The sequence below is a fragment of the Terrapene carolina genome, unplaced genomic scaffold (assembly GCF_002925995.2).
Source record: "Terrapene carolina triunguis isolate 2854851 unplaced genomic scaffold, T_m_triunguis-2.0 Scaffold67, whole genome shotgun sequence".
Lineage (NCBI taxonomy): Eukaryota > Metazoa > Chordata > Testudines > Emydidae > Terrapene > Terrapene triunguis.
In genome coordinates this window covers 16,631,801-16,652,194 of record NW_020664418.1, presented here as the reverse complement: position 1 = coordinate 16,652,194, position 20,394 = coordinate 16,631,801, and the positions used below count along the sequence as shown (strand labels likewise).

The following is a 20,394-nucleotide window of genomic DNA, read 5'->3' as shown; positions in this document are numbered from 1 at the left end:
TCTGTAGGTGCAAGAAACAAATATTTTTTTCTTTTCAGTTTACTCAGCTAGTTCAGTTCAATAACTAGTTCATTCAAAGTTAAGAAACCAAGTGGGAGTGGAAAAAGCAGGAAAGCTTGTTTTTCTCTACCAAGCCATGAATAAAAACTAGTGTGAGAGGGTGAGATCTACTAGTCCTAAAACCGAAGGACACAATGACCAGAAACAAATCTGTTCAATTTGCTAACTACCGAGAATTTAGATTAACTGTTTAACAAATCAGTTAGTTTTAAATGCAAAACATGTTTTGATAAACTTTCTTATGTATCAGCACACGTAAGATAGCTTTATTTAATTAAAAAAATAAACGTTTTTTGTGCATATTTACTTGAATTTTCATCCTAATGCAGCTTGACACAACTCTCAAATGAAATTAACTACCTAGTAAATATAAAATGCAACACTCACCATATTCTAACAATAAAAATGTAAAAATTAAGAATCTGAACAAACATAAGTTAAGTTACATAATGGTTTAAAGAAATGTGCGTAGATAGAGTGAACCCACCTAGGCAGCAAGAAGAAGCACCACATTTAGTGTAAAGAGTACATTTGGGTTGCAAATCAACACATTTTTATGTTACTAATAAGAACCAACCTTTCTTTAGAAAAATAACTAAAAAGTACAAATGTAAAACATGATTAAAATCAATTATTTAAATCATGACTAAAACTGGTGATTTAAATCAATCCACCCTGCTACTATCTGTCTTGCAGACAAATAGGGCTTAAGTCTCCAGGGTTGTCAATGTGGCAACTTTTACATACTTTATATTTGAAATGGGTAAGAATTTATAAGCAAATAAATCTAAATTCTTCAAAAAGGCTTATTAATATTGGCAGTCTTAATTTATAGAAGAAAATGGATTCTCCTTGGTTTGAAAGTCATCCTGACTACAATCTACCCAAAGTCAGGCACATTTTGAACTCATGGAACAATAGTTTTCGGCCAACAGTCCAAATTTCAGTCAACATTTTATTGTTTGTCTACCTTCAGAAATTCACAGAAGAGAACTAAAGAGTACTTTTCACTACCTCATTCATAAAGACCAAGACAAGGAGCTACTAGCCAGAAGGAAGGTCTGTCTAAGTTAAGTCATCATTTCTCATTGCCTCTCACTCACCCACTCTCCAGTCAAGGTCCTCCATTTTGAAAACAAAAATTAAAACAATCTTAGTTACAAAACCCAGTGAGTTTATAACACCTATATTGCAATGCAGAAAGAGCATAGTGTACATTATGATCAAGGAGGTAAGAAAGACTTTACTTTTTTTTTTTTAAATCGAAGAGTGTTCTAGTTCAAGTTAGCATTTTTGGGTCAGCAAATTTATCAGGGACCCAAAAAAGCCACAAGTGGTGGTTTGTATGTCCTTTTCCCACATGCTTTAGCGCATCCCAAAGAACCACACAATGCCAGCTGTTGTCAATTTAGCCTTTTACCTTACTTGAAATATGAGCAATCCACCAAAAATTACCATATATAATAGACATAGGCAAACAGGGAGGGAGTAGGAGTCCCGGGGAGCCTGTCAGGGGGCGGGGATGTTGATAGGGGTCGGGAGGGCAGTCAGGGGACAGGGAGCAGGGGGGGTTTGATAAGGGGGTGGGATCCCTTGGGGCAGTTAGGGGCAGGGGGGGTCCCAGGAGGGGGTGGTCAGGGGACGAGGAGCAGAGGGTGGTTGGATAGGGGGTGGGAGTCCCGGGGGGCTGTCAGTGGTCAGGGGTGTGGATAGGGGTCGGGGCAATCAGGGGACAGGGAGCAGGGGGGTTGGATGGGGGTGGTCAGTGGACAAGGAGCAGGGGGGTTTGGATGGGTTGGGGGTTCTGAGGGGGGCAGTCAGGGGGTGGGAAGTGGGAGGGGGCAGAGGCCAGGCTGTTTGGGGAGGCACAGCCTTCGCTACCCGGCCCTCCATACAGTTGCACAACCCCAATGTGGCCCTCAGGCCAAAAAGTTTGCCAACCCCTGACATATAAAGACAGTAGAATACAGAATAGAGCACAAGGATAAAGTCCCCAATACAGTACAACAAATATTAGAAAGTGATCGTGTAACAGTCCTTGTCCTTAACCAAAGGCCTTCTCCAAGCCCACACTTGGAGTCTTGTTACAGTGTTTCAATCACAAACTTCGCTAGACACAAACTGAGGTCTCAATTTTGATGCCCCACCCCACATTCCAGGCTTAATTTGGAGAAAAATCAGCCTGGAGCCTCTAATCTTGATTTCTTCCATCTTACAAGAGGCAGGTAGTACTCAGAAAATGATGCCCCAACTTTCCCTAGTCTTTATTATATTCTTCCCCTCCTCCCAACTAACTGAAGCACTTTCCCATTTAGCTTTAAAGTGAGCTGAGATCTATTTTCCCTTCGGCAGGCTTAGCAGCCCAAAAGCTGCAAATAGTGTGCCAGAGTCTAGATCACTGGTTCCCAAACTGGGGTTTGCGAAATGTTACAGGGGGTTCTTGGGAAAAAGTTCCCTAATGGCGGACAGAGCTGTCTCTAGGGACCCCGGGCAGCACAGGGCCAGCAGCCCAGAGCCCCTGGACTTCCAAGAGCTAAGCAGATCAAAGCAAGCATCTCTCTCACACTGAGGAGATTTAAACTTCAAGACTCTTTATAAGAAATGGAAAGGGAGGTGGATATTTTTTGTTGTTTTTAAAATTAAATAGGCAGCTAGTATTGTTTTTAAAATTATTATGAAGAACAAGTTTAAGCTTTGTTGTAACGTGCGTTGTTTGCCTGGACTGCTCAAGACCTGAATGCTTGCGTAGGAGGAACTCTTAGAGTTGGCTTCTTAAATACCTTCATCAAGGAGTATCAGGTGTGAAACAGCATGAAACATAGGAGCCTTGTCTAATAAAAGGCTTATTCAAAGTGATACAAGCTGCGAAAGTGTGTTGCTGTTTTCATAATGTAATAAAAATAATATAATGATAAATAATAATAAATAGTGTGTAATAAGCATGTCATAAAAATAAATTTTATATTTCCAAGATCACTGCTCTTATAATTTATACTCAGGTAAAGGAGAAAATCCCTGGAAATAATCATTATGAGGAGGGGGTTCGCGAGACTTGACATTTTAGTGAAAGGGGTTCACAGGTTGTTAAAGTTTGGGAACCACTGATCTAGATCAAGGAAAGGGACTAAAGTGTAGCCTTATTGGCTCTTAGCATGATGTTTCAACTAGAAAGCCTTGGATATGGCTGTTTCCCTTTTTATTCACCTCAGTTTAACTGCTACCCACTTCTGTTCAATTCTTCACTCTAAAATTACATGCACAGATCAAGTTTAGAATCCAGAGTTCCCACACCCGGACTCCTGCATGGGGCTTCTCCTTTCCAAGGATCGGGGAGAACACTTATCTCAATGGCACATTTTATTCTACTGGATCCCAGCACAAAAATAGCATTGATCATTACTGTCTGATACCAAATAAGCCAAATTCCTGCCCCATTGCTCAGGGGAAACAAAGGCGGGGGGCTTGAATTAAGATGGCTGGATGAGAAAATTTAGGAGAAAATTTACTTATTTCTGCCAAAGAGTCTTCAAAAATTATACTTTTAAAATTTTATTTTATTCCTATGTATTCATGAATCTTTCTCACTGTTTACATAGAAAAATCTCTCTAACAGTGATAAAAATTACATAGAAGAAGTGCAGAGTGATGACAGGATATTTCCTTTTAAATATAAGAAGTCTACAAAAGCAGGAAAAATATGCATTAGGCTATGAAATGCATCTCAATTCTGAGCATTTTCACAAAGATATCTAATAGTTAGAGACTACAAAATTCATTGAGCTTGCACCTCCCCTTTACTCAATAGATTACTGCTTGGGGTCACCCCATTTTAACTGCAGCTGCTATGTCTAACAAGTGTAATATAATATGTACACAGAAGGAACCATGGTTAGACTGTAATATTGTAATTATCCCAAAGGAGAAAAAAATGTTACTGTAATATGATTTTGAGAGAGATTCATTAAGCGCTGGTTTTCTAGACTACCAGGTTCCTCTTGTCAGTTTGCTAAACTTTTAACCAGTCTTTGGAAGGAGTCCAATTTATCAAAAGTCAGACATTCATGTCTATTTCCTATTAACATATCTAGTAAAGACAAAGATGTTTTCATTGAAAGGTCATTTATACACTACCACATTTCTTTGTCCAAAAAGAAATAACTGTATGTTTAAGACCAATGCACATCACTAGCCTTTTAGTTTGCCTGCCTTCAGCTTCCCAAGTATGATATCCAACCCATTTTGATTGGTTTTAGTTTGTGTGGTAGATCAGTTCAGGTAAGCAACACTTTCACTTGAATGTGTAATTATAAAGACACTGTGCAGAACAGCATGTTTCCTATTAGTAGTTCCCTACTGCAAAAAAAGAAAAAAAGAAAAAGAAAATCCAAATATTAAGAAGGAGACTCAGTTTAATTAAATGTACCAAGCTGATTTGACCAATAAAATTTCCAAGCTGCTAGGTGATGCTTACATCAGCACCAAGGAAGGAACTGGTCACCCAAAAGGCTCTCAGCCATATCCCCTGCCAAGATAAGGAAGATTAGGAAACCCGTATTTCCTCTCAGCTCTAAGGAGAAGTCTTTGGAATTATCTGTGCTGTAATAGTGCCCAAAGTCCCCAGTCAAGTCTGTGGTCCCATTGCACTAGGTACTGCATAAAAACACAAGAGAACATAAAGCCAGATTTCATATTGATGCTCTCAGAAGGCACAGTCCAGGTGGACGGTGGGTAAAAATGGGTTTACACCATCTGTATGTTTCCCAGATTTGGAGTCCCTGGAGCAAGTTAGAGCACCTTCCGGGGCTGTTCTAACTTTCTGTGACATATGTCAGCCCTATGCTGCTCCTGCATGGGAGAAATTTCACCAAGAGGGCACGTCAGCCTCTTTACATCACTGGGGTGGCAAAAAAGGGGAGTTGTGGGGCCAGATTCTAGTCCATGGTCCTTGCCCTGAAGAGCTCACAGTCCAATCTGAAAAAGGATGCAGCAAGTGAATGCAAGTAATATGGGGGGGAAAGGGAGAATGATATTAATATGATGACATGGCTATAAAACTATATACTCAGGTTGATGGTTTTGAATATTTTGAACCTCCTTCAATATTACCAAGGAATATACACACATTAGAAGGGTTTGGTAAATATGAACAGCATGAGTGTAAGGAAAGGGGAAAGAGGAGAGCTGACGGGGAGATGGTATGGAATGGAGGAACCAAGAAGCATGGAAGATGAAGGGACACTGTGAATAGCATACAAGGGCAAAAAGTGGAAAGGTAGAGAAGCACGAGTAAGACAATACTAACAAATAACAGTTGTATTTAAATTAAAGAGGTGCTATTTGGGGAATTGGTGGCAGTGATGGAAATGTGTGAAGGCAAGGGAAGGGCCAGCAGCACACACTCACTCCTTGTGCCCTGACTCCTCAAGAGGGCTACAGCAGCAGCCAGAGATGATTCTGCTTGTGGCTGGGGAATTTGTAACCTGCCCAGACAATCACACAGTAATTGCATAAGCATGAGAAAGGGGGCAGGCAGAGGCCCAACTCAAGCATTCATCCCTGGCACCTCTTAGGTCTGTAGCAGGAGGTTTGAGTCAGAACAACTCTAAAGAAAGAGAATCACCACTTAAAGCCCTGATTTTGTTCTATGTACAATCTGGATTTTGACTCAAGTTTCAAGCAGCCAGAATTCTAGGCTGAGAACAATCCTTACTCAGATCTCTCGATGAACTACCAGTTTAGAGTCAAATTAAAGTACCCAATCCTGCAAATGCCTGCATCTGTAATTTTCACTCCATGCATCTGAAGAAGTGGGGTTTTTACCCACGAAAGCTTATGCGCAAATAAATCTGTTAGTCTTTAAGGTGCCACTGGACTCCTTGTTGTTTCTGGTGGATACAGACTAACACGGCTACCCCCGATACTTAAGCCTTACTCGAGTAATCCCAGTAAAGTCAATGGGATTTCTTATACAGAATTTTGTAGGATTGCATCTGAAATCCATATACCCAGTTACACTAAGTTTTATGGACGGTCACCTACAGGTCACTATATAGCATACCAATAGGTCAATGCAGAATGTTTTTCATGTGTACCTAGATCCCCAAATTATTTATGAAATGATGATTTCCTAGATGTGCCATGTCTTGTAACGTTACTTGATATTTACTTATAAGATTATTTTAAAATGCCCACGGCTGCCTTAGGGCAGTTACATTTGCTTAAGAGAGCCACAAGAATAATTTTTATTCTCATTTATAGTATGAGTGGGAATTCTCTTAAGGTACTGTTTTGTATCTTGCACAGGTGTAACACAAGATGAGGTACTTGCTTTGCAAGTGTGCTGTCAGCTCCTATTGATTTTTATCCCAACTTTTGAATTACATTTAAAATCTTCAGTGTACATCAATTTGTCATCATTGCAGTGGCATGCTTTTAAACAGCTAGTTTAATGAACCCCTTTGGCACATATACTCGTTCTACAGACAGCCCAGAGATTTTATTTTCTTTGAAAGAGTGAAAGGACAATAAAATTAGAAAGAAATCTTAGTTATGAGAGTTACTTCACATGAAGGATCCCTTCCAATTAAAAGCTATTAATTCAATAAAATATTTTATGGCTTGACACTAGTTATATGTAAACACTGTGTATCAGACAATTATTCCCAAAAATGTACTAAGCAATAGTTGAATATCTTGCATTCAAGAAGCAGAGGTTATTAAACAGTACACAAAGTATTGCAGTTCCATCCAGTCCTAATCTCTTTCACTTAAAGAACCTTTAAGGACTTTGATCAGCCAGGGCATGTAATTACTCTTAAGAAGCATGCTTAGGGTGTCTGCTGGAGTACAGGGCCATACAGCATTTCTTTCTGCTCTCCTGGGAACTGCACATCAATTGCTTTCAGCTAAATGCACTCACATATGAATATTTTAGTACAATTTAATGTTTCTGCACCAACCCCAAAGGAACAGAGCATCAATTTGTGAACACAGTTCTCTTGGAGTTAAAAGCCATGCTGGATAATGCAGGATGAAAGGGTTGTCAATCTTTAGCTTTTTAGCAAGTCAGAGAAAGGTAGTCTGTAAATTCAGTCCCAGCTGCATACAAACAGCTCTCTAAAGTTCGCTGCTACAGAGCTACTTTTCAACACTAGTGAATTTTCAGAGGAGACAGTCCAAAAAACAAATGTCCTAAGCATGGCCATTTTTCCCAAAGCTATTCCTATCTGCTAACTACCTAACGACCTCAACTCAACCATTTATACAATAACAAGTGCGCCTGCTGGTCTGTTAATAAAATACCCAAATGTAATGCACAAATAACACATTCCCACAAAGAAGCTAACTATAGGTGTGAGAACATAAGTAATTCACCATGTGCTCGATTACTGAAACTTTAGCTATCTCAACATGCTCTTGTACCTATGGACAATTAGGAAGTAACGAAAATTTTGTCCATATAGCTGTTGATAAGCAAGTAGGGGGAATACTATTAAAAAAAAAAAAGTGAGTATGTACAAATAAGGAGGTCCAGATGACATACAGCCTAGGGACCTAAGGGAATTAACTAGTTCACTTACTGTTAGCAATTACTTTGAAAGGGAGTCAGATCTGAGAAAGAACATGAATACTGGAATAAAGACAAAGTGGTACCAACCTCACACCCCAAAAAAGAGAACAAGTTGCACAGATACCATTCACCAGATGGGACAAGTAAATAATCCCAAGGAAAATAATGGAATACATATTGAGAAAAGAATTTGCAAGCACCTGAGTAACAGAACCATGAGCCACTAATATAAAGAATAAATCAGCCTACACAAAATATCTGATTGCGGTTTTCCCCTGGTTTAATAATGGAATTAGCAGATTAAAAGAACGCAATAAATACAATAATGCAGCTTTGAAGTATACGATGTTGCCTCAGATGGACTGAACAAAACGGTCAAAAAAGTGTGATGCATCACATGAAGGAGAGATTGTCTAGTGCAGTGCTCCATAGAAAAGTAGATTTTCATTTTTTGTCCAGTCTTCCTTTAAATGCCCAAAGTGATGGAGCTTCCACCACTCCCCTGGGGAAACTATTCCACTGCCTAATGTATCTCAGCACCAGGAAATGTTCCCTACTATTCAGGCTCCATTTTCCCCTTTCTCAATTTCATCCTGTTATTCCTAGTTATATGGGATGTACCTCACTTAAGGGTTTGTCTACACATGGAATGAGAATATCTGCATAATAGTTATTGTGCTTTAAACTCATACCCTACCTTAATCCAAATTAATTCCGAAATGTACACAAGTCCCAAATTGTTGTTCTCCATCCTTGGTGTTTGTGCCCTTCAAATATTTTAGACTTACATCCCACGCTTAGTCACATTTATTAAACCAGGGGTTCTCAACCTTTTTCTTTCTGAGGCCCCCCACAACATGCTATAAAAATCTCCACAGCCCACCTATGCCACAACTGTTTTTCTGCATATCCAGTAGATTAAAAGCCCATGCCAGCATTAGGAGGTAGCAAGCAGGGCAACTGCCTGGGGCCTAAATTCCCTGTAAGCGGTGCGGCTGTGCAGCAGCCCATTTAGCACCAAGCAGGTGCTCAGGGAACCCGCCCCGGCCCAGCCTCCAGCTGGGGGAGGAGCACCTATCCTGCAGCCCCAGCCCCGGAGCTGCCACAACAGGGAAAGGCACCTCTCCCCCACAGCCCCAGAGCTGCCGCGGCAGGGAGAGGCACCCCTCCCCACCAGTGCAGGTGCTGCTGTGGGAGAAAGAGCTGGGGGAAGTCCTCTCTCCCTGCCGCAGCCCCATAGCACTCTCCTGAACCCCAAATCCCTCATCCCAGGCCCCACCCCAGAGCCCACACCCCCAGCTGGAGCCCTCACACCCCTGCATCCCATTCCTGAGATTCCTCCCACACTCTGAACCCCTCAGCCCCTTTTTAAATTTTCACACAAAATATTAACTTCCCCAGTATTCCAAGGCTTACTGAAAAAAATCAACATTAGTGGTGCAGTGAGCTCCTCAGCCAGCTCTTTCAAAACTCTTGGATACAAGTTATCTGGACCAGCTGATTTAAAAATGTCTAACTTCTGTAGGTGCTGTTTAATCTCCTCCTGAGATACTAGAGCAGGGGCAGGCAAACTTTTTGGCCTGAGGGCCACATCGGGTTTCCGAAATTGTATGGAGGGCCGGTTAGGGGAGGCTGTGCCTCCCCAAACAGCCAGGCATGGTCTGGTCCCTGCCCCCTATCTGACCCCCCCCCCCCGCCCGGGACCCCTGACCCATCCACCCCCCGCTCTTTGTCCCCAGACACCTCACCCCAACTGCTCCCATCCCCTGCTTCTTGCCCCCGACGGCGCCCCCCCGGGGCCCCCTGACCCATCCACCCCCCTGCTCTCTGTCCCCGGACCCCCCACCCCTAACTGCTCCCCCACCTCCCCATCCAACCCCCTTCTCCTTCCTGACGGCCCCCCAGGACCCCTGCACCATCCAACCACCCCTTCTTCCTGTCCCGACTGCCCCCATCCAACCCCTCCTCTCCTTTCTGATTGTCCCGCTCCCCCCCCCCCCCCCGCACCCCTGCCCCATCCAACCACCCCTTCTCCCTGACCGGCCCCGGAATCCCCGCCCCCATTCAGGCCGGGCTCTGCAGCTGCGTTACCCCAGGAGCTCGCAGCCCAACTGCCCAGAGTGCTGCCCACGCGGCAGTGTGGCTGTGGGGCAGGGGGCTAGCCTCTTGGGCCAGGAGCTCAGGGGCCAGGCAGAACAGGCCTGCGGGCCAGATGTGGCCCACGGGCAGTAGTTTGCCCACCTCTGTACTAGAGGAATTGAAAGTGTGTGTTATATCATGATATGACTACATCATCTCTTTTTCCCCACAAATACAGAACAGAAATATTCATTGAACACTTCTACCTTTTCTTCATTATTAATAATTTAACATTTCTATCAAGTAATAGACCAATAACACTGTTAGAATTCTTTTTGTTCCTAATACACTTTTAAAAACGTATTATCCTTATCTCTGCTGGCCATAGATTTCTCCTTGTGTTCCTTTGCTTGTCTTATCAATTTTCTACAATCCCTAGCTTCAGATTTATATTCATTACTATCAACTTCCCCTTTTTTCCATTTTTATATACACATCTGCCTTCACTTCCCCTCTAAACCAGGTCAGTTTTTAAACCAATATGGCCTTCTTCCTCAACTGTGGCTTTTGATGTATCTAGTAAAGTATTCTTAAACAATTCCCAATCACCATTCATATTTTTCTGATTAAATTAAGGGGATGGGAGAACTTGCAAGAAGAGACTGGAAAAAAATTCCACTGAATAGCTTGGATACATGACAGCTAATGCGTACAGAACAATTATCTACAAGTATATGAAAGAGAGAGTCAATATCAAAGAGAGAGGAGTTTTAGGGCAGTCCAAGAGGAGATAATGGGATGAAAGAGCAAATGGATATCTTCCTCCTAGTAGTGAGATCATTTTAGATTCTGAAGGGGCAGCTTTCACTGTTTTCCCAAAGACTACTCCACTTGCCATTTAAAACTAGAGTGCACTCCTACAAGCAGAGGACATGCTGTTCTCCTTAGAATCATCTCTCCCAGCATTTGCTAGGAGAACAGTTTCAGCATCTACAGAGGAAGCAGGCTCCCATAGAGTTTCAGGGGACAAAGTCAGAAGCAAGAGGGGGAGAAACTAAGGGATGCCATATTCTCTGTTTGAATACCTAAAGCAGCAGCAGAGTATATCTTTGGACTTGCATCCCCTCACATTTGCCCAGAGAAATGGTAGGCCTAGCCAATGGCAGCACAGTTCTTGTAGAAGCTATGTGGCCATTGTGAAAAGGGTAGCTAAAGAATAGCACAGAGGCACCAAACCTCTGTGAGACCTGCTGATCTCTTTCCTGCAGATCTATAAGGCTGGAAGGTCACATCACCTGCCTCTCCTATAGCATCTCTAACTCTCATCCAGCCACCCCAACTTCAAGGTTTTGCAGGACACTACATAAGGTTTACAACAATTTACTGTCCCTCATATACCCTCTGTGAAGGAGCTTACAAGTTTAACAGCTTCAAAATTCAATAGCTTTAATGATTAAATGCTAGACAGAAAATCCTGCCGTGTGCCAGTTCAAGAACAAGTCTACACACCATTATAGGACAGCAACTCTGCTAATGCTAATAGCTCAAATCTCCATGAAACACCAAGGTGTTCTTTTCTAAGTGGAATACTATCATAAATGGGACATAAGTACTTGTTTTCATGTATCTAAGCAGTTGATAAACACAGAATTGTATTTACCTACACACTAGCTTTTTGTGGACATCTATGCAGGTGGGTATATTTTAATTGCGTAAATTGAGATCTCTGCTTCAGAACAAAATTCCCCATCAGTTCAGCAAGAATAAGTTCACCTGTTTGGGAATGCAGTAATTTTCCAAACTACATTAGTGTAATGAATATTTACAATAATCTAAAAGTCTAATCAAATATTCAGGCATTCACAAAAAGACTTGTAACGAATTGAGTATCCAAAACTACTTAATTTGAGTGTCCTAAAAAGAGTTAAAAAAAAAAAAAACACCACTAGTAAAACAGGGACAGCACATGGTACTTATTTTAAGGAACAAATGCCGTACATTAGCAGAATTTTTATATGGTCAATGTAATAGAAGAGGACTGTCTTTTTGTAAACAACATACTCTTAAAGCAAAGAACACAAAATAAGGTTTCTGGTCACTAATTAATATTAAATTAAATTGGATATATAGAATTTTTCAATTAGTAAGAAAGATTTTAGCTTAAGATTCAGCAGACACATGCTACTGCTTATGCCTAACAATATTCTCTGAGTTCACAGATAAGATTAACACAACTTGCCTCCTTATCTATAAGCTAAAATGCCCAGTAGGGGAGTTTTTATTTGGATATCAAAAGTTTCAAGAAAATATTGCTAGCGTAACAGACATTTGGAGTCAACAGTAACAAAGTCTACATTAAATTAAAGTAATAAACCCCAATGTCGTAAAAAGTCTGGAACAACAACTCAAAAATATACAAGAGCAACATTACAACAGCTCCAGTCAACCATAAAAATATATGAAACTCAAGAATGAAAGTACCGTATATACTCGATCATAAGCCAGTTCATTTATAAGCCGGCCCCCCCAAGATGGATAAGTAAAAATGGAAAATTTTTATAACCTGTTCATAAGCCGACTCTATAATTCAGGGGTCAGCAAACTTTGGCTCCCGGGCCATCAGGATAAACCGCTAGTGGGCCGAGATGGTTTGTTTACCTCCGGCATCCGCAGGCATGGAGATAAACCTAAGTAAACAAAGTGTCCCGGCGCGCCAGCTGCTTACCCTGACGGGCCAGGACAACAACTGGTGGGGAAATTTTTTTGAGGGGGGGAGAAGCTGGGAGTCAGGGAAGTAACCCCTGTGACCAGCCCCCACATGACCCTACCCCTAGCCCAGGACCCCCACACTCTCCCCATCCCATCCCTTCCCACCTTATCTGGGGAGGATGCCTCCTGGCCTGGCTGGAGCTGCTCCAGCAGGCTGGGCAGCGTGGCCGCAGCCTGCTCTGGCGGGCCAGACCGGGCAGCGCAGCCGCAGCATGTTCCAGCGGGCTGGGCCCAGCGGCACGGCCGCAGTATGCTCCGGCGGGCTAGGCCAGGTGGCGTAGCCACAGCCTGCTCTGGGGGGCGGGGCCGAGCGGCACGGCTGCAGCCTGCCAGCCCCGGAGCTGCAGGACAGCAGCGTGGCCAGAAGCAGAGAGACTCTGGCCCCGCCTCTTCCCTTCTGGCTCTGCTGCCTCTCCTTGCTCCCTCTGTTGGGTGGAGGGGCTGTGTCCCACCTCTCCCTCTCTATACCCGTTCATAAGCTGACCCCCTTCTCTGGTGCTTCCCTTTTTTACTAAAAAAATTCGGCTTATGAACAAGTATATACGGTACATGATTTTACAAACACAAAGCTATTGTGAAAGTTAAAAGTGTACCATGAAACGTACTGCACACAGACTTAAGTCTCATGTCCATAATGGAACATTTGTATTTGAGTTTCTTATTCAACTAATTTCTCCAGTCACTGAAGAAAAGTGAAAGGTTTTATGGAAGTTTTCTAGGAACATTCCAAGAAGAATATGTGTTGTTTAAAAAACAATAAAATTGGCAATATGGTCATGTATTAGCATATTAGCATTTCGGAAAAGCTCTTAACTGTGCAAAAAAACACCTCATAAGACTGTGGGGATTCACAGAGTGTCCCGTGATGCACTAGCTGAGCTGGGTTCTTAAATCTGTAGTCAGTCAGCCAAGGAAAAATTAAGGGTCAAGGACCAAAATTTCTCCCTCTCATCACATCCACAGAAAAAAAATAAGGAAAGAAAAAGAGGTATCCCAGAGCATTACCTTCTTCACCAATTAAAAGGACGAAAGCACCTCCCCCTATTAGAAGGCAAAAAGAAGCAAGACTCACACCCGTCTTCCCCGCCTGTAAGCTCTCAGAATTAGTCTCCACCTTCCTAGTCCTTAACAACAAACCCAATTCCAGATCCATCCCAGTCCCCCACTGGGGCTATGCAAGCAGCTATAAATAGAATAGCAAGAGCATACACTGAAACACTTTCCCCCCCAGAAACTAAAAAGCACAGAAAAGCAGACATCTCACACTCCAGCAGTTTCTTGTAGCAGAGTCATTTCCTACTTTTTACAACAAATACAGCGATGCATGATTTAAGTCAGAATTCAATTCTATCTAATCTGAGTGGAAAACTAAGGAATCAAGTAATGTGATTACTTAATATACAAGGTTGCTTTGTGACTGCACTCAAGTAAAAACTTTCAGAATATAATATACTGTACTATAGGCTCCTGCTAAACTCTCTTCATAGCAAAGCTTGCAGTCACCTCTTTCCGATGACTGTTCTGTATCTAGTATCCCTTTATTCTATTTCAGAGAATCCAATTATATTACTTTTCTAGGTGAACCTCCTCTTCAGCTATAAAGACATACTCTCTAGCTAAAGAACTGAATTGACTACAAGCTTGAACTAGTTAACTTTCAGTAGGAAAGATTCATTGGAGGTCAAGTACATGCATTTTTAGACCTTTTCACATCTGTTGTGGAAAATTGGCCACACTGTTGATTTTGGATCAGATCATAAGGTATGCATGCATTATGGTACAAAATTCTCTCTTCAAATTAGTAACTCTAACCTTTTTACTATCAGTTCAGCTTGGTTAAATTCCAACTTACAGATAGACATTAAAAATAGTTTATGTAAGTTACAGTATATTTCATTTTTGACCTGTGATTTGGGACTATAGCTAACTTGGAACAATTCTTTCAATTAAAAAAAGTTTTAAGTTTTAATGCTCTATACAACTTATTTTTAAAAGCATTTAAAGAAATAGGAGTAAATATAGCAAAATGCTGATCAAAGGATTTCTTAACTGTCTCATTTACATCCACATGGTTGCATCAATTAAGATTAATTTATTGACAAAATAGTAAGCCTCGTCTATCCACTCCAAATTATTTTGATAGTCTAACTACGGTCACCAAGACTATATGAGTTTCTTATAGCTTTTACAAGTTGCTGATGTGATGTGATCAGTCATCTGGAGTGAGCCTTCTCCCTCCAAAAATTAGTCTTTTCTATTCCAACTTTTCATAACTGCCTCTAGGGCTGAAGATCAAAAAAGCTTAGATGTCCTTGTCTCTAGAATGCCCTCTAATGCTTCTGTGATCCTTGACTTTTATAAACCATTTCACAGCTGAGATGTCCCTGAACTAGCACTTTGCAATATAGTCAACATTCCTTGTTTATTTCCCATAAACTTGTAATCCAACAGGCTCTCTGATGCTTGATGTTCTGGCATTTTCATATGTTACACAAGCTTTGCTTAGCACACAGTGCAACAATTCAGTAAGAGTTACCTAAGAGCTTAGAACACCACATCATTAGTGTGCATATGAGGAACAGCTCTGTAAAGTGCCTAACTACAAAATTACTAGTTAACGTTATAGGATCCACAGAATTAGAAGCCAATGCCAGCCATGATGGCATTCAGTAGGTCAATGACTTCTCTTGAAAGATGCAACATGTTCACACAGACAACTAAAAGGAATCCAGCATACAGACACCTACTTGAGGTAACTTGCAGAACACTTCAGGTGAACAATAAGTGGAAAAAATGTTACATCAGGAGTTCTGTTGTTGTGACCTTAAAAATGCAAGGTGACTTTTTTATAGGAAGTACTTGGATGCTGCTGCTAGGTTCAATATTAAATCTTGACTCATTATATGCATTACATTAGAAATTCATGATTATATTTTTATTAATGACATGGAATACATACAGTTCTCTTATGAAAAAGATAGATATTTCCATACTTACTGGTGCTACTATTTTGCCTGTCTGTCCAACCTGCATGTCATTGGGAACAAAGCCAGCATCAACTGCTGCACGGGAAGCACCAACTGGTTGAAAGAAAATATTTTCAGTGTTTTCTCTTAAAATATTAGCTAGCCAAATTTAGTTTGTATATTAGCAAAGAGTCCCATGCAATGGCATGTATTTGAAAATTTCCCTCCTAAGATTATATTCTTATAGTACTCTCTCTGTACCACTGATTGAAGTTTCTAGTTATTAAGTGCTAATGCATTTCATAAGCAACAGGAAATCCCTACTCCTACCACCAAAAAGAGTTGTATATTTAAGTCTGGCATATTTCCACCCTTCACTTCATCAAAAAAATATTTGCACACAAGTGCTTTCCCTTACTCTTCATCTACCTTGTATAATATGTTTGTATCATATCATGTCCCATGGAGATAAGAGGTCAGTTATCCTAAATGTTTTGCTTAAAATTGATTTTTCTTTTATTTGTGAACTAAAGTGTCTAAACCAGGTGTGGCCAAACCATGGCTCATAAGCCACATGCAGCTCTTTTACAGTTAAAGTGCAGCTCAGAGCCCCCCGGCCTCCTTGCATTCTCCACCTACCGCATGGGGGACGCTGGGGCTTGAGCCATGCCTGCTGGGACTCGGGGCTTGAGCAGGAGTTGAGCTGAAGCACCGACAGGCGTGCCCCATGGGGGAGAAGCCCCGAGCCCCAGCAGGCATGCCCCACAGGGCTGAAGCCCCGAGCCCTGGCAGGCATGCCCTGTGGCTCTTGAACTACTGAAGATTATCATATGCGGCTTGGAGAGTCAGTAAGTTTGGTCACCCCTAGTCTAAACATTGCCTAAAAGTCAATTAATAGGTCAATTTAGAACAAAACCATGTTTGAAAGTATCTACTCATTGTTGCATTTAAAATCTAAAAATTACTATCGCTGAATAAAGAGAAAATATTTTTTTACTTTGTATATTTTGCCACCACATTATGCAGAGTCAGTTTTTCCTGTTTGTATCATAGATTAACAGAGGGGAAAGACTTAAAAAAAATAAAATTAGAAAATGTGACTGTAAAACCACAAAAACTGTCAGGGGAGCTCTGGTGCAGATGCAATACCTAAAGCTATTTTTAATTCACTTTTTTTAATTGACTAGATTAAGTTAAAGGGTGCTCCTTTTAGTGACATACCACCTCATCATCTACCCAAAAAAACAATACTAAAATGTTTCAATGGCTAATATTAATCTTTGGGTACTTTTAATCATGAACAGACACAAATTTACATTTAGCAAAGACATTCATAATTATACTTGAATATTCAAAATTACTTTAATGTATTCCATTTTCATTGAATGTCTGTATTTGAATACCTATGCTGTACATAGCAAAGAAGTTTTGAATCCAAAACTTTAAGTGATATTGCCATTTAAAAATACATATGAAAAATTTCCCCATGTTGAGTTTTTCTGCTTACAAAGGGTACCATTCAGATATTTTACCCAAACTCATGCAGCCTGAAGAAAAGAGAGTGTTTCCTTTTTACAGTGTTAAGATGCCATCAATGGCAAAACAGACCATAATGCCTAGACAAAAGGCAATTTTACATCAGTAGTTGGATGGGATTTTTAAAGATGATCAAAAAACACTAATGTGATCAAGCCTTGTTCTTTTGTGTCAGTTTCAAGCACCCACAATTAAAACAAGAAAATTTTTTTTTTTTACCTGCAGCATGCAACTGATCTGCAAGGTCATATAACAGTTTGAAATTGTCACCACTCTTCAAACCTCGCCCTTAAAGGTAAAAAAGGAAGGAGACATTTGATATTCTGTTCAAACACTTTGTAACAGAGAACGTATGCATACATGACACACATTACCCATACTTGTATTCACAGAGGCACTCAAGTACTTTTTGCAAGGGATACTTTTGACATTTTACTCAACAGTTCTAAGCACCCCTATGAATCTTGAAAATAAAAATTTTAATTCATACAGATTTTGCTCTGTTCCATTTGATTAATATGTGGTTATTTCTTATCCATGCATCAGCATTGCCCTGTTTTGTTTGCCTCCTTAGTTGTCAACAGTATCATCAATTCTCTCTAAAGTCTGGGAACAGGATTTGTTGTCAATTTGTGCTCCCTCTGCTGGCTTTAGTTATATAGCTCTCCTACTGCAGAGCAAAAAATAAATAAAAATACGGCCTTGGCTACACTTGCAGATGTACAGCGCTGTGAGTTAAACCTGACTTCGTGCAGCTGAGTAGGGAAAGCGCTGCAGTCTGTCCACACTGACAGCTAGCCAGCACACTGTCATGGCCACATTTGCGGCAATTGCAGCGCTATTGGGAGCGGTGCATTATGGGCAGCTATCCCACAGAGCACCTTTTCCCATTCTGGCGCTGTGGATTGTGGGAAGGGGGCATGGACGTGGGGCATTCTGGGTCCTGTCCCAATGCCCCGTGATGCATCGGTTCGCATCCCAGAAATCCCTTTGTTTCCGTCCACCTTTGGCGCCATCTTTCAGCGGTTTCTGTGCAACGCGATCTGTCTGCAGGAAATGGAGTCCGAACTGCTGAGGCGTATGCTGACGAGTCTCGCCAGCACGTCACGTTTGGCTGTCGAACTATTCCTTAAGATCCAAGTGACAGTGAGAGTTAGGGTGAACAGTCCGACCATGCTATCGAGCCGTGCAATGTGTACGACACGAAATTGCTTGTGGCATTCACGGACATGCTCAGCACCGTGGAACGCCGCTTTTGGGCTCGGGAAACAAGCACCGAGTGGTGGGATCACATCATCATGGAAGTCTGGGATGACGAGCAATGGCTGCAGAACTTTCGGATGAGAAAAGCCACTTTCATGGGACTGTGTGAGGAGCTTGCCCCCACCCTGCGGCGCAAGGACACGAGATTGAGAGCTGCCCTGCCAGTGGAGAAGCGGGTGGCTATTGCAATCTGGAAGCTGGCAACTTCAGCTACCGGTCGGTCGCAAACCAGTTTGGAGTGGGAAAGTCGACTGTTGGAATCATGTTGATGCAAGTTTGCAAGGCCATTAAGCGCATCCTACTCAGAAGAACCGTGACTCTGGGTAACATGCAGGAAATAGTGGATGGCTTTGCACAAATGGGGTTCCCTAACTGTGGAGGGGCGATAGATGGGACGCACATTCCTATTCTGGCACCACCCCACCTAGGATCCGAGTACGTTAATCGGAAGGAGTATTTCTCTATGGTTCTCCAGGCGCTTGTGGATCACCGTGGGAGTTTCATTGACATTAACACTGGCTGGCCTGGAAAGGTGCATGACGCACGCATCTTTCGGAACACTTGGCTGTTCAGGAAGATGCAGGCTGGGACTTTTTTCCCCAGAGCGGAAGATCACGGTAGGGGAAGTTGAAATGCCCATTGTGATCCTTGGAGATCCCGCTTACCCGTTAATGCCATGGCTCATGAAACCCTACACAGGGAGCCTTGACAGCAGCAAGGAACGGTTCAACTACAGGCTGAGCCGGTGCCGAATGACTGTGGAGTGTGCCTTTGGCCATTTAAAGGCCCGCTGGCGATCTCTGTATGGGAAGTTGGACTTGGCCGAAAACAGCATCCCCGCGGTTATATCCACGTGCTGCGCCCTCCATAATATTTGTGAAGGGAAGGGTGAAAGCTTCACTCAGGCATGGACCTCCGAGGTTCAACACCTGGAGGCTGAATTTGCACAGCTAGAGAGCAGGGCTATTACAGGGGCCCAGCGCGGGGCTGCAAGGATTAGGGATGCCTTGAGGGAGCAATTTGAGGCTGAAAACCAGCAGTGATATCTGGTGCCCTGCACAGGAGTGAAGTGCAGTTGTTCCAATCTTTAGGAATCAGTGTTTGCTAAGCAGACAAGCAGACTTGCAGTGACTGTTTATTTCCTGGGCTAAGGAGTCTTTTACTTTATGCAACAATAAAGAATGTTTTCAAAGCCAAAGAATCCATTTATTGAAAAGAAAAAAAAATTAATTTATTGAAAAGAAACAAGGTGGTGGAGTGGGGAACAGTACAATCACAGATTCGCGTATGTCCTGTCTGGTGTGCTGTGCAGTGAGTGCTGCACTTCAGGACAGCTATACTGCATGGTGATGGGGGTTGAGTGCAGAGGGTAAGGGTCGTGGTTTTCAGGGGTGGGTGGTGAAGATACTGGTGTTGGAGGCAGCGGGTGGCGTGAAGAACACGGAAGTTGGGGAAAGTGGGTTGGAGGTGACAGTGGGGCACAATGGAAAGAGTTTTGGGACAAAGGCTGTGGGGGGAGGTGGCGTTTGCAGTACTGCTCCTCTTTCTGCATGGCTACCAGCTCCTGGATAGCGTCTGCTTGGTGCTCCAGGATGCTTATGAGCCTATCAGTGCTTTGCTGCCGGTGCGCGGTGCTTTGCCGCCGGTGCGCTGCGTTTTCCTGGCGGATCCCGCTTTCTCTCTCCCTCCAGTCCTGTGCTCTCTCATTCTCTTTAATAGATTGCCGCATCACTTCTTGCAGCATGTCTTCTTTGCTTTTTCGCGGTCTCTTCCTGAGTCTTTGCAGTCTCTGAGCAGGCGATAAGAGGAACGGCTGAGGTCTCAACGTTGATGCAGCTGTATAGGTAAAACGCAACATTTAACAGAGGCAGCATTGTTTATACCAGACAGAGTAATGATTTCCCCCGCACTTAAGGAGTAGAAAACACACAGGGTCTACACAATTGCATAATTTTCCCGTCCGAAATAGAGCACACATATCCCACGGGAGCCTCAAAATGGTGAGTAAGGGGGACTGATTGTTTCAGGGCTGCACTGTCCTCTGGGTTTCTGTGCCTTGGGGAGAGCCAACAGCTTCAGGGGGCACCTACACTGAACACTGTCCCAACATTTTCCACAGGAGTTCGTCCTGGACGATATCTCGCTGCTGAG

General features: G+C 42.4%; 1 protein-coding gene across 1 annotated transcript in view; it reads right to left on the bottom strand.

The window, feature by feature from the left end:
- Positions 1-20,394, bottom strand: part of ETFA (electron transfer flavoprotein subunit alpha) — a 46,375-nt gene that overhangs the window by 10,014 nt on the left and 15,967 nt on the right. The window contains exons 8-9 of the mRNA XM_026648233.1: positions 17,200-17,268; positions 15,476-15,558 (exon numbers count right to left, since the gene is read on the bottom strand). Of these exons, the coding sequence (XP_026504018.1) occupies positions 15,476-15,558; positions 17,200-17,268 (152 nt within the window). The remainder of the gene's footprint in view (positions 1-15,475; positions 15,559-17,199; positions 17,269-20,394) is intronic.